Source organism: Tetrao urogallus (assembly GCF_951394365.1).
Source record: "Tetrao urogallus genome assembly, chromosome: 5".
Taxonomy (NCBI): Eukaryota; Metazoa; Chordata; class Aves; order Galliformes; family Phasianidae; genus Tetrao; species Tetrao urogallus.
Window position 1 is genome coordinate 18,176,607 of NC_136818.1, and position 13,044 is coordinate 18,189,650.

Consider the following 13,044-nt stretch of genomic DNA (forward strand, 5'->3'; position numbering starts at 1 on the left):
CACACACACACACACACACACACACACACACACACACAGAAATGAAATCTGGTTACATAATATAGTCACCATTAACCAGTATTCATTCATTGACAATTCTTTCATAGGTAACAGATTTTCATTCTATCCAGACGTTCTTGTAAACGTTTGTACACCACATGGAATCAGCACATCTCTGAAACTTAAGCCAGTTAAGAGACAGTCATTTGCAACGGGGGTGGGAACCAGATATGAGGAACAGAATGCAAGTACGGTATTAATCGATGTTTAATCATATTTTGTTTTAATCAAGTACTTAGATGATAGCTAAAATTATTCTTCCCCCTCACCCCATGGAAGCTTGCTATCCTTATGCTTCTCCAGCTACACAGCAGCAAAACCCCCAAATCCAGTATGTGAATATTTAAATATTGTGCTTCAGAAACACCGTCATAATGCTACCTGGGAGCAGAGGCATAGGTTTCTGTTAGAATCGACCCCTCAAACCACCCTTCTCATCAGCTCTCACAGCCTATCATTTCAGATATTTGCTGTTTTGTATCACAGAAATTTTCACCTACCTAGATAAGCCAGCCCCAGATCAGCTCATTAATTTACTCTTTCATGCAAGCACTTAATTCCAGGGAATTAACATGCTAAATAGATACAGTCTAGGACCACACAGTCTTCAGGACAGAAACTCAAGAAGTTCCTGACTGTAGTTCTGTGCAATGCCACATGAAGGCGCCATGAGTCAGATCAAGCCGTGGGCACCTCGTCGGAAGGAAGAGGGTAACTTTACCAAGTATTTGAATTCGGCTGACCCCAGCACAGCAGTAAATGATAAACGACTTCAATATCTGGAAGAAATGGATGGAGCCCAGTTACGACCAGTGAAGGGATACCATGTACAGGCAGTCTCTGAAATTAATAATGACTTCCGTATTAACTTCACAATCAACAAATTTATGGCTAGGGCACCACGTTATCTTTCAAAAACAAACTGAACTACTTACACTTTGCCCCAGAAATCTGAAGCTGTACACAAAATTTCCCCCACAGATAGATGTACTAAGTAGTTTTAAACTACCATTCCCTTATGAATTTTGCGATACAGCAACAGAAATGGAGATGAGAAGATAGGATGCTCCTGTTTGAAGATTTCAGGATTCTTTTCTTCAGGGCAGACCAGTGTAAGTTTGGAACTGCTGCTACACTGAATATGAGGGTATGTACATATTCTGCATTCAGTAATAGGTATTTACAGCAGCTTGAATATGGTACAAACCCTAATTCTCATACTGGAAAACAAGATAGAACATACACAGTCAGTTGTAACCATGCACAAATGCTCAGAGGAGATGATGTTACTTGCATGGCAGCTTTTTTGGTGTTTCAGTTAATAACTTTAAACCAAGAGCACAGTATAGCTATTGCAGTTTCTTTCTAGAGCACATATACAAGAATGGGAATGCAACTACTCTTCTCTGCAAGAAGCTTGCTTTGTTGGAGACTAACAACTATATAAAAGCCTCTTTTCCACCAAACAGGAGTATCTCAAGTTGGCTGTTATTTGGGCCAAGAGTTTAACCATAACAACTGTAGAAAGCAGTTGAAATGCATTTTCCTAAATACAAGACTAAACTAATTTATAAACATGTTATAGAGATCCAGTTTCCTGCTTGGGTTACTATTAAAAATTAGCAGTAAGACTAAATTAGAATGAGAAAAAAAAAATATTCTCCACTTGCTTTTCTCTCCCCACTTCCTAGGCTGGATCACTAGAACACTCAGATGTCTGCCCCACGGGCTCTCAGTCCAGGTATTAGGCAATACAAGAACCAGCCACTGCAGAAGCTGCTACAGGCAAACAAATGGCTGCTACAGGCAAACAAACCATAAGCTGAATCGTCACAAATTTTCCAGATGAAAGACAAAAGTATCAATCCACACATTCACTACAACATAACTCTGGAGGTCCTGAAATCTTACATATTTGGTTTTCTTTCTCCCACCCTTGCATCCCAAAGCATGCCCCACATTTCCACTTCCTATGAGTGCAAACAGGATGCCCAACAGCATTAACTGCTGCCCTAGTCCCACCAATTCCTGCCACATACAAACTGCTGAGAGCTTTCTTATCTGGGCCAACACACAATCCCCAACACTTTCCACTACTCAGAGATTGCACAATTCTGAGTGTCAAAGATAGAGCAAACAGAACTCTAGAAGCAATATCGCTCCACTGCTTACATCTGGAGACAGAAACAACACAGAAGTTACAGATTACACAAAACATCAGGTACTCATTCCATTTCCCCTCGTATGTTCCAAATCTCCAAGATCCCATTTATTCAAAATCCAAGAACAAGTTGCAGCTCCAAGTTATCTACACTTAAATAGCTACTCCAGATGCAAGCATTTTTCAAACAATACTTCTAGACATCGAGAGCAAAGTACCAGCAAAGATATTCTTCCATAGCGTTTGCCTGTACAAGAGTCCTAAGATGGTTAGAAACATACTTTCTGTGGAAAACAAATCATCTTAACAGTGACCAACTTTCTTGTAAAAGGTTTTCTATTTCAAGCTAGATGTCTATCCAGTAGGAAACTGGAGCCTAGAAAACAGATTATTCCAGTACACATTTACAAGAAATCCTCAATGCCTTTGTAATTTGCTTTCATCTTTTCCATATGAATCACAGCACAGTTAATGCAGTTAATGTTGGAAGGCATACCAAGATGACACCCAGTGCACCCCCCTGCTCAAGCATGGATACTGAGGATCACATCCAGACAACTCTCGGAACATCTCCACTCAGGAAAGCTCCATCTGGACAACCTGTGCCTCATTGCCTACACAGTAAAAGTGCTTCCTGATGCTCACGCAGAATCTCCTATTCCAGTTTGTACACACTGTCTCCTCTTGGCGCTGGGTACAACCAAGGAGTCCGGCTCTGTCCTGTTTGCACCCTCTGGTAAAGTTTACTTACTTGAGACTTCTTTGGGCTAAACAATCCTAGATCTTTCAGTCTCTATTCATAGCAAAGATGCTCAAGTCTCTCCATCAACTTGGTGAAGGCAGCACAAAAGTGCACATAAAATTTATTAAATCAATACTGGAGAGTACATCTCAAATGCTAAGGTGCAGAGCTTCAGGAGTTTCAAATAAAATTATACCAGTAGCTCATATTCTAAGGAGAAGATGATACTCTCAGTTTCCAGATCTCCTGACTTCACTTGCAGTGAATTTAAAAGCAGTTATTTTATGATGATAAAGGAAAAAGCTACAGTATTGTTATGGCCAATTTTTACGGAGGCCGTTAATAAAACTTATATTTATGAAGCTTCATTTCTCTATATATTTACATTCGTACTGATAAAAGCTGGAAGGTAGGAAGTTTCTTAGACATGATGTGGTTTTGTCACTGTTTTTGTGGACTTGATCTCGCTAAGTAATCTTGGTCATTTGATAGTGAAGTTCAACTCTCCAAAAACTGGAAGTGAACAAGGAACTCTCTGTTCTCTGTTTGTTCTAACATGGCTAAGGTTTTCTTTTCCTTTCAACTGATATAAGCCACAAAAGGATGGTGAGTTCAGGCTATGCAAGTACCATTTTATCGGATAACCATAGAAAAGCAGCATTTTACACTGATCAAATAAATAAACTAACCCTTACTCAAATAATCAGAAAGAGAAGCTGCATTGCATATGTGTATGCAAAGAAGAAAAAACATGTCCTACAAGTTAAAGTCCAAAGAACACTCATTAAATGAAGACACAGTTTTGAATTCTATTGTATTTCTGCTTGAACTCAAAAATATTGCTAACACTAAAACTGCTGTGGAACGAGCAAGTAACATACTGTGGCTTGAAGGCTGCATTGTAAAACATAGGATGCACAGGGAATATCATACTATTTACTTCCGCTGCTGCTCACTAAGTTTCAGATAAGATCTGCAAAAGCTGTTTATAAAAAAAAGATGTGAAGCTACAAGTGACCGAGTAAAAACACAGTTTATGAGAATTGTCATTATTATTTACAAAAAAAGTGATACTCCCAGTTTTAACTAACTTTTAATTTTGCTTGAAAAATTTACACAACAATAGAAAGGATGTTACAAACTGTTTTGATGAAAAGATGTGACAGTGAAGTTAACCAGTCAAGTGTAATATTCCCAACCCAGATCCGTTTACTGAAAGGTAAAGCATGAAAGACACTATTCTTAGAGAAGAAAAAGCTTCTTATTCTTGCCTAACTCACTAATTGAGATCTTGCCAAGGCAAGGCTTGTCCATTTGCCAAATGACAGTCCTCATCAAGCTGGATTATTTCTCATTAACTCAGTTTTCCTGAAGCAATCATTACCTGCAATACATTACTCTGCAAGACTATTCTCTTGCATGTAGTACTGCAGACTTACTCAGGAGGTACCTCAAAGACTTTCAGAGAAAGACTGACAACATCTTACAGAAACAAAACAACTGGGTGGGGAGGGGAAGCTGTAAGAAGTCAGAGTTGCAAAAATTCGTTCTAAATTCAAACAGGAAATTTGCATGCCATCACTTCTCTACGGCAACAGGTTCCAGTTTAAATTGCAGCATATGCAACTGAAACTGTGACAGTTCTACTAGTGAGCTCCCAATCAGATCACATTTGATATGTTCCAAAGCACACTGATTTCATTTTTCAAAGTAGCAGCATTTAAATAAGATAATTTTATGAATTTGTTAAAACAAATTTGTTAAATTCACTGGAGTTAAAAACGCAGGCTGAACTACTCAAGAGCACATAATCACATTTTGGGTATAATCTGGTGATAAATCATGCAAGAGGAAGTGGTCAGACAAAAACTTCCAGACCCATCAAATTTAGTGTTAGAGTACTTTTCTGTAATAGAGTACACTGTTAATTTACACTATTACTTCCTTATGTCTCATCAGGAGTAAGGAGAAAAAAAGAACGAAGTGAGGCAGGAAGGAGATAAGCACCACGTGATCCACTGATACGCTCTTTATAATCAGACTAACAACCCCATACTCACATACTCATGAGGTTTTTAAACCATGTACTGCCTCAAAGAAAGCAAACTGACCCCACTATAGCCAGCTAAATTAATTTCTGCATCACTTCACCGTTTGAAGAATCACTAAAGATAGACCAGCCCAAAGAAAAGCAGCTTAGTTCCATACACAATGAAGTACCTCTGTCTAGTCACTAGTATGATACATCTTAACAAAACCAAATCAGCAAATAGCCGTGTTAACACAGTTATTTACATACCTCATAGGTGCTGAGGATTTTGTGTCTGAACAGACATCTATTCTTCTCCTCTCAACTGATTGAACTAGTTCAATCACAAAGCAGAAGCAGCCAAGAAATTTTGATGAGGAAGAGCAGCATGGGTAGGCCATTTTGAATGAAGACTAGAAAATACCATTCTGAGGTACAACACCCTTAAGTTAACTTTCAAATTCCAATTCACTATCACATAAATATTTCCAATTACTTCCTCAGAAAGGCTGCATTTTTGAGAGAGCTATCAGGTCCCAACTTGGTGTTGGAAGTTGGGTTCTATCTATCACTTAGAGACAAACTTAGGTGTCAAGGCCTATTTTTGTTGCGCAGCCTGTGAAGTACAGCAGACAAACATTTAGCTCACTGAAAAGCACAAAGGGAACCCATAGTAGGTAGAACCAGCATTTTCCTAAGCTACCTGATTTGTATTTTATTTCTCTTTTCGCTACTAGCTTTCCAATTTCAGAAAGGTGCTGGTAAAAAACATAGCACGGTAACCCTGCCAGCATCTGCTTTTACTTCCCTGAGACTATAAGCCCCTTAGAGATGGGAGTGAAAGGAAAAATAAGTAGTTTTTTACATGGTTTTACTATCAAATATCGCATACACTAATAGAGATGTACACCACATTGCAAATATCAATGGAAAATTTAGCACTGCTTATCTAGAAGAGCTAGGTTATACAGATGCATTCATGCCACCTGACAACTGTCACTTAGTTTCTACTTCATATTACATTTTACTATTTTGAGAATACAACAGGATGAGTACTGTTACTATATCAAAAATAGGATACCTTTAGAAACCGTCCCAATAGACTACAAACTGTCCACTCAGAAAGCATAGCACAAGTTACATGCTTAAAGTCTTAAATACACCCTAGAAGATAATACAAGAAAGTGAAGACTTCTTTATCTTGTTTATGTGGTATTATGTTACATTCTGCTGCATGGTTAGCTGATACGTGGATTAAGGGGTACATTTATTGAATTTGCTTCAATGACTGTTACATAAAACACCCCCAACCCAAACAGGAAGCTACAAATGTTAACTTTGAGAAAGGATCATCAGGAGCTCCACTAGAAAATAGACAGCTGAAGACAATGAAGATTCAAATTGCATGTTTAAAAAACAAAACAAAACAAAAAAAAAAAACAAAACAAAAAAAACAAGCAAACCACAACCTAGAACTGTAATCTTTGCATAGAAGATAAGCCACAAATTGAGGAAAACTACTATGCACCTTTACAAAAGCAGCACTGAAGTCACAGGGATAGGATGCAGTAGATACTCTTAAACCCACGGGGAAAAAAAAAAGTTGCAATTTTCATGAAAGGATTTCTTTTTGTCCCTCTAGAAATACTATATAGTGTAAACCCTCTGTCAGGTGGTAGACTGTGCAGAACAGCTATCTGAGAAGATAATCTAGAGCAATGACTTTGTAACTACAGCACAGAGCTATTACTTTGTTTTGTGTATATTTCATGTTTCTTTGTAGAACTCCACCCACAATAAAATTAACTGTTGATTTCCTGCTCTTTCTGTGTCTTCCAGGCAGTAGAAGCTGTTACTTCACATAATGCTTTCTCTTCTGTTTTAAAAAGCTACAAGAGCCAACAGGAAGTGCTATCTAAAAACTTTGAAATAAGTTGCAGATGTGATTCAAACAAATCAAAGTTTTGCATTTGGATGATTCTGCAGGAAAGGTGATCACTTCATACTCTGGCTACAGGAGAACACAAGAACGATCTGTTTTTTCACACGCAGTCACACCAAGCAACCTTCTATTTAAGACACCATTTAATAAGATGTAATTAGTCCTAAGAGGTCTTCTCCAACTTATAATAGAGCTTGACAGCCCAGATACCCTCTGCCCTAGATCGGCTACAACGCAACTGCTCAGCCACTGCTTGGAGTTATTTTAGTAGCTCCGGAGGATTTTTAGATTTTTTTTTTTTATTTAAACCAAAAAAGCCGTTTAACACTTACTTCTCATAGACCAGTTCGTCGTCAGTACAGAAGTAGTGGGTGTTCGCCGTACTTTTGGGCTTATTCCGCAAAGTAGCGAAGTAGAGGCGATCTGAAAAACAGCGGACGGCCGTGTTGCGCAGAGCGGCCCGCGGCTCCCGCTGCGTCGGGCCTCTTCGGGAGCCACCTCGGGCCCCGCGCAAGGCCCCGCTAAGCAACAGGTGTCGACCCGCAACCCGCCGAAAGCAGCGGAGGAAAAACTACTGAGGCGTTCCACACAGCGGCAGCAGGGCGGGCGGCTCAGGAGAACCGCGAGGCACAAGGGACCGACGGAGGCGGCCAAGTGCGCAGAGCGGCGGGAGGAAGGGGAGGGGGCCCGAGGGAGGCAGCGGAGGCAGCGCAGCACAACGCAGCACAGCGCAGCCCCCGCTCTCACCTTTCACGAACTCGGAGGCTCCCCCCAGCACTTCGGAGGCGGCCGCCGCCGGCTCCATCTTAAACAGGGCGCGGAGCAGCGAGGCGCGGGGCGGCTCCGAGCTCATGGCGCTCCGGGGCAGCGCCGAGGCGCGCTCGCAGGGACGCGACCCGCCGCCCAGAGGAACCGCCCGCCACGGGCCACGCTGCCGGGAGCACCGCCACCCGCATAGGAACTGGAGCGGGGGCGAGAGCCGGCTTCGGGACTCGGCGAGCCGCCGGGCGGGCGATAGCCCGCAGGGACCTCAGCTCCACCCCGGCCGGCCGGGAGCCGCCCCCTAGACAAAGCGGCCGCGGGCGGTTACCAGGCGACCGGCGGCGCTGTGGCGACGGCGATCCCGAGCCTTTGTCTCCGCCGGCCGGGACTGAGGTGGGCGGGCGTCCCCCTCGGCCCCCCCGCCCTCCGCCTCTCAGCTCCCCGGGTTCGCCAGGCACGGCCCCGCCCTCCGCCCGCGTCCCGCTGGAGTGCGGCCAGCCTCGGCCCCGGACGGCGCCCCCGCGCCCCGCGGCGCTCCTTTCTGCTCCGTCCCCGCCCCGGGGCTGCGCTCTGCGGAGCGGCCCGAAGAAACACAGTGCTCCGGTACGCGGCTCCAGAGATCTGAGACGGCGGGGGGCGAGCCGAGATAGTATCTCCCCAGCGAGGAGTGGACGTGAGCGAGCCGACGGGCCGGGCAAAAGCCGCCTCGGTGCAGGAAGGGGCATAGGGAAGTACCGCGCGGGGCCAGAAGAGCCCTTTCCTCATACCCCGAGCTGGGACCCATGTTTGCGAAGCCCGGGCCCGGCAGGCGCTACCTTCTCGTCTGATGGACAGGCAGACCCACCAATCACACGCTGCCTTCCCAACTCTCCTGCCTATGAGCGGCGCACACTGAAGAAAGGGCTGCTCCCGGCCACGCCCCTCGGGCGGGTATCACCTCGACAGCGCCCCTTCCCGCCTCCGGGGATCGCCGCGGTCCGCGCAGTGTGTGAGGAGCTCCGAGGCGGGAACGGGGCCCTGAGGGCACCGCAGCCTTAGCGCGTAGAACTCCTAACACGTTGGGTCGGGATTCCCTTTCACTGAGAAGCTACGCGGTAAGACATTTTGCACACGCTGCTAAGTCTGTGGTAACACTACGCTAGGTTTTGTTTTTGTTTTTTTTTTAAGTGAAAGATTGACTTCTGGGGGTTGAATCTCAATAGCTGAACAAGCCTATAATTTAATTAACCAACTTCTGAATAACCGCCTTTTAAAAGCATTCCGTTAGAAGAGCCTTTCCTCCACCCACCTCTTCAGAAGGAGCCTGTAAGTGCCACAGACAGCTCATCCCCACACCCAAACACCAGAGAGCAGCACAGGAGACCTGCTCTCATAAGAAGAAAAAAGGATGCTGCTCTTCCCCAAAGGAAAGAAGAGAAAAACCTTAAAAAGACATTACAACATAAAGTCCTACTCAGCTCTGAGGTCTGTGTTGTTGCCACCACTTTTTGTAACAAAAACAATTGTTACTGCCATTTCATACCCTTCTATGTGCTGCAGGTGAAGCCAAACAGCACTGCAAAGCACTCCCCTCTTCCATTTTTAATCTGTGCTTAAATACTACAGGAAGCACTTCTCATGCATTTGTTAGTTTCACAATTGCTTACTTATTTTTGGTACTACTCTAATAATTCATATCTTCATTCCTACACTTTTTTTTTTCTTCATAGCTCCAGAACACAAATATGATTCTCTTTGAACCTCCATGAACTTAGGTAAGGAACATCACTCTAAGTACTCTTTTGTGGAAGATGCTTGCAAGGCCATAGTCATGTGTTAGAACTAAGTTGAAAAAGGTTGTTGTGGGGTATTATTTGCTTGTCTTGTAAATCAACGTGCTCATCCTTTAATATGCCTCTCTCTTCCACTTTTATCCTTAAATAAATTACATACTCCATACTTCATTCACAATCAAGGTCTTGGGGTAGAAACTCTCTAAGGAGCAGATTCATAACCATACCTCCCTAGCATCCCCCTTACTCTATGAGTCAGTGCAACATACATTTCTAAGCACATGCCACACTATGTGTTGAGAGTACATATGATCACACTCAGAGGAACTTCAGTTGAGGTACCTTTGCCAATAGAAGGAAAGATGGAACAGTGTAACAAGGTTCATATCTAGTATCTAGAATCTGAAGCTAGTTTTGTGCTTAAGTCTATTCTTTGCAAATACATCTTAGCTAGGTTGGTATATCTGGGATACATATATGTTTGCACATAGCTAGCAACTGAAGTCCCACTATCAAAAACTGTTCTCACAGATGGCTTGCATGTCTTCGGCAAGATCACAAACATTCCTTTGGTTGCATGCAGATACAGTTAGTGGCAATTAGATACATTTTAAGCACAGAAGTACTTAGTCTCTCTTCTCCCCTGTGAATATGTACTAAATAGTAATGGATTTTTAGTTCTAGCATTTCCTCTTAGCTTTTATAGTATGACTAAGCCTTTTAAAATGCTTTCAGAATGTTTTCGCCTCATACTTTTCATTATAATCACTTCCAAATGCTATTTCTAACATTTGATCAAGCCTACAGTGACATCTTGTGGCTTTTTCTTTTTTTAAACTACAGAAGCAATCTTGTAGCCTTATCGCAATTTCAGGACTGAATCCTCTTTAAAAATTACAGAATTGTACTTACCAATAATTTGAAAGTAGTTTGATTATTTTTTTTTCAGTAAAAGATTCCTTAAGTATGTATTTCAGATTCCACTTATAAAGCCCATGTCACACAAACACCGATTTCTACAGAAAACTCAGAGGCAGTGATAAATGTTTAGATTCCAAATACTTCCAAATGACATCTACACAAGCTCTTACCACAATAAAAAAAAATTGTTAATATTTAAATTGTTAGTAAAATATCTCAAAGAATATCAAGGTTCTTCTATAACCATCCAGGGACAAATTCATTACTTATAAAAAAAAAAAAAAAACATTAGCTTTTAAAACAAAGAAACCTCTTTTGTTCCTAAGCAAAATGAATAATGGCTAGACCTGAAGCCAGATCTTTGAACTTTTTGGTTCACCTGTTTCAGGTGGTGGTTTGTTGTGTTTGTTTTTTTTTTTTTAATATATTTGTACTATTAGTTGTCACACATAAACCTTACCTAAATTAAATAATCATATGCCAGCAAATACCTGTAATATTTTTTATTTTTAAATGAGCTCTTGGTACTGCTCATGTGTTGAGCTTATGAGCTTATTTCAGACATCTAACACTGAAAACTTGGTCAAAACTTTACGTGAAATAAATACAGAACAATTCTATTAATATATTTTATTTGACAAAGGTACAAATTAAATTTACCAGAATAATATAAGCTTTTCTATTTCTATTCATTCCTTCATTGATACAGAAGAGCTCCCTGCTAAAAAAGAAAACAAGACAAAACAAAAAACCGCAAACAATCCCTTTTTCCTCAAAAAAAAAAAAAAAAAGAAAAAGAAAAAGCCCAAGATTAAGATTTGGCTGAGTTGACAGTTCACTTCACAATTTAAAAGGTAAAATACAACTAAAATAGTGAAAATGTAGCAGATAATACTGCACAGAACAGAAATTAAAGATGACCAATAAATGAATGAAATGCAGGAAGCTACCACTAGTCAAGTTGCACTTCTAGAAATCTCACTAGTTCTGTTCGGATTTTACTTATCACTACAGCCCAGTAAATACAATTTATAACAAAAGTGAACAGACTTTAAGCTGATATATGAAGCTTGCTTTTTTCCTTAAGTCTTATAGAAATATTAGGAAGTCTTTACTGAACATAAATTCTTTGACACTGATATAACAAAACAAAAGAATCCCTTTCTGGAGAACAGAGAACTCAGAGAGTCCATATCCAGAAACAGCTGTAAGAATGTCACATTTTTCAAAGACTGTTTTTGTCCAGGTAACTTATTAAAAAATAATCATACATCAATTGTGTAGATGGTGTATTGTAGACATGAGTTGTTATTGATTACCAACTTCTGAACTGGTACTGAAAATAAATTAAAACTGATGTAGGTGGGATTAAGCCCAAATTTGATGGCAGATTTGATTCTTCTGATACAAAAAAATACGTTGCTTTTTTGTTTTTCATCCATACCACAAAATAGCTACAGCAAAAAAGTTTTTCCTATGTTACCATTGTTTCTAATAAAACAGAAGTTATTAAAAAATAGCTTTTTCTTGCCACTGATCGAGCCACATAATTCAAAGATAATAGTCCAGCCCTGTCACATAGCACTGTACCTTAAAACACTTTGTTTTACACATTCATTGCACATTTTAATTCTGTTGTCATAGCTGCCAAAAACAGAGATAAAAGAAAGCAAGAAGTAATCGTTCATGTGAAAGATTGGTTTTTTTAAAAGTAGACCTGTAATATTACAAAATGTACAAACTAGAAAAAATGTAGAGCAGCATGCTCTCATTAGCAATCGTACAGAAAACATTTTAGAAGATTTACTTGGGCATTTTTTTTTTTTTTAAACAAAATACACACAATAAACCAAAAGCAAACTAAATACTAAAGATAGTATTGATAAACAATCTCATGGATTTGACTGCATATATAATTTTCATATTTCATGTATTCAAGTGTTTCTTTCATTTCCAATTGCTAAGTTTTACCTTTCAACTGTTTACAATGTTTCAGCAACTCTAGGAGAATTATTAATAAGAATAAAGCTGTAGCAATGAGATCCTTCTTCACTGCCTCAGCAGTAGTGGATATTGTATGCAATGGTTTTAGGACTGAGATCTGCTTTGATTGGGTATTCTTCTGGTTTGCCTTCACAGCAGCTTCAGGAACATACAGATGTAAAGGAGTTACAGCAATCTAGGAGCCTAGTCTGTTTGTTGTAGCCCTTTTACAGTTTCAGTAGGAAATGTGTGGAGAAGGGAAGCAGGGGAAGGAAGCATCTCCACACAAAACAAAATTAAGTTTACTTAGCTAGGTACACAATAAAAATAAAAAAAAAAAAATCAGATTATGATCACTGAAGTATGGGGGCACATTTATGGGGGCTGCATGTTTCCGAAGAAGTGGCCTAGTTGTAAACACTTCTCAGGTTGTGGGAAGAAGATGATTTTATTATGACTAACCATTAAGATATATATATATATTTAAAATTCTGAAAATTTACCTTGGTGATTGATAAGAAAGAGTGGGAGGGGGGAACAACATAAAATGCCACATGAAAGAAACTCAGAGGCTGCAAGTAAGGAGAGCCAAGATGCAGTAATCACACTTTCTTTCCTTGTACTTGGTACAGCTCACTGAGTATCATCATCTAACCCCTTAAAATCATTGGT

At 40.6% G+C, this 13,044-nt stretch overlaps 1 protein-coding gene across 2 annotated transcripts in view; it reads right to left on the bottom strand.

The window, feature by feature from the left end:
- The window catches only part of CDC14A (cell division cycle 14A), a gene marked incomplete at both ends in the record, with an annotated part of 53,450 nt that extends 45,663 nt beyond the window's left edge, over positions 1-7,787 (bottom strand). For both annotated transcript variants that reach the window (XM_079535445.1, XM_079535444.1), the window contains 2 exons: positions 7,267-7,357; positions 7,682-7,787. In XM_079535445.1, the coding sequence (XP_079391571.1) occupies positions 7,267-7,357; positions 7,682-7,787 (197 nt within the window). The remainder of the gene's footprint in view (positions 1-7,266; positions 7,358-7,681) is intronic.
- Positions 7,788-13,044: the final 5,257 nt, after the last annotated feature.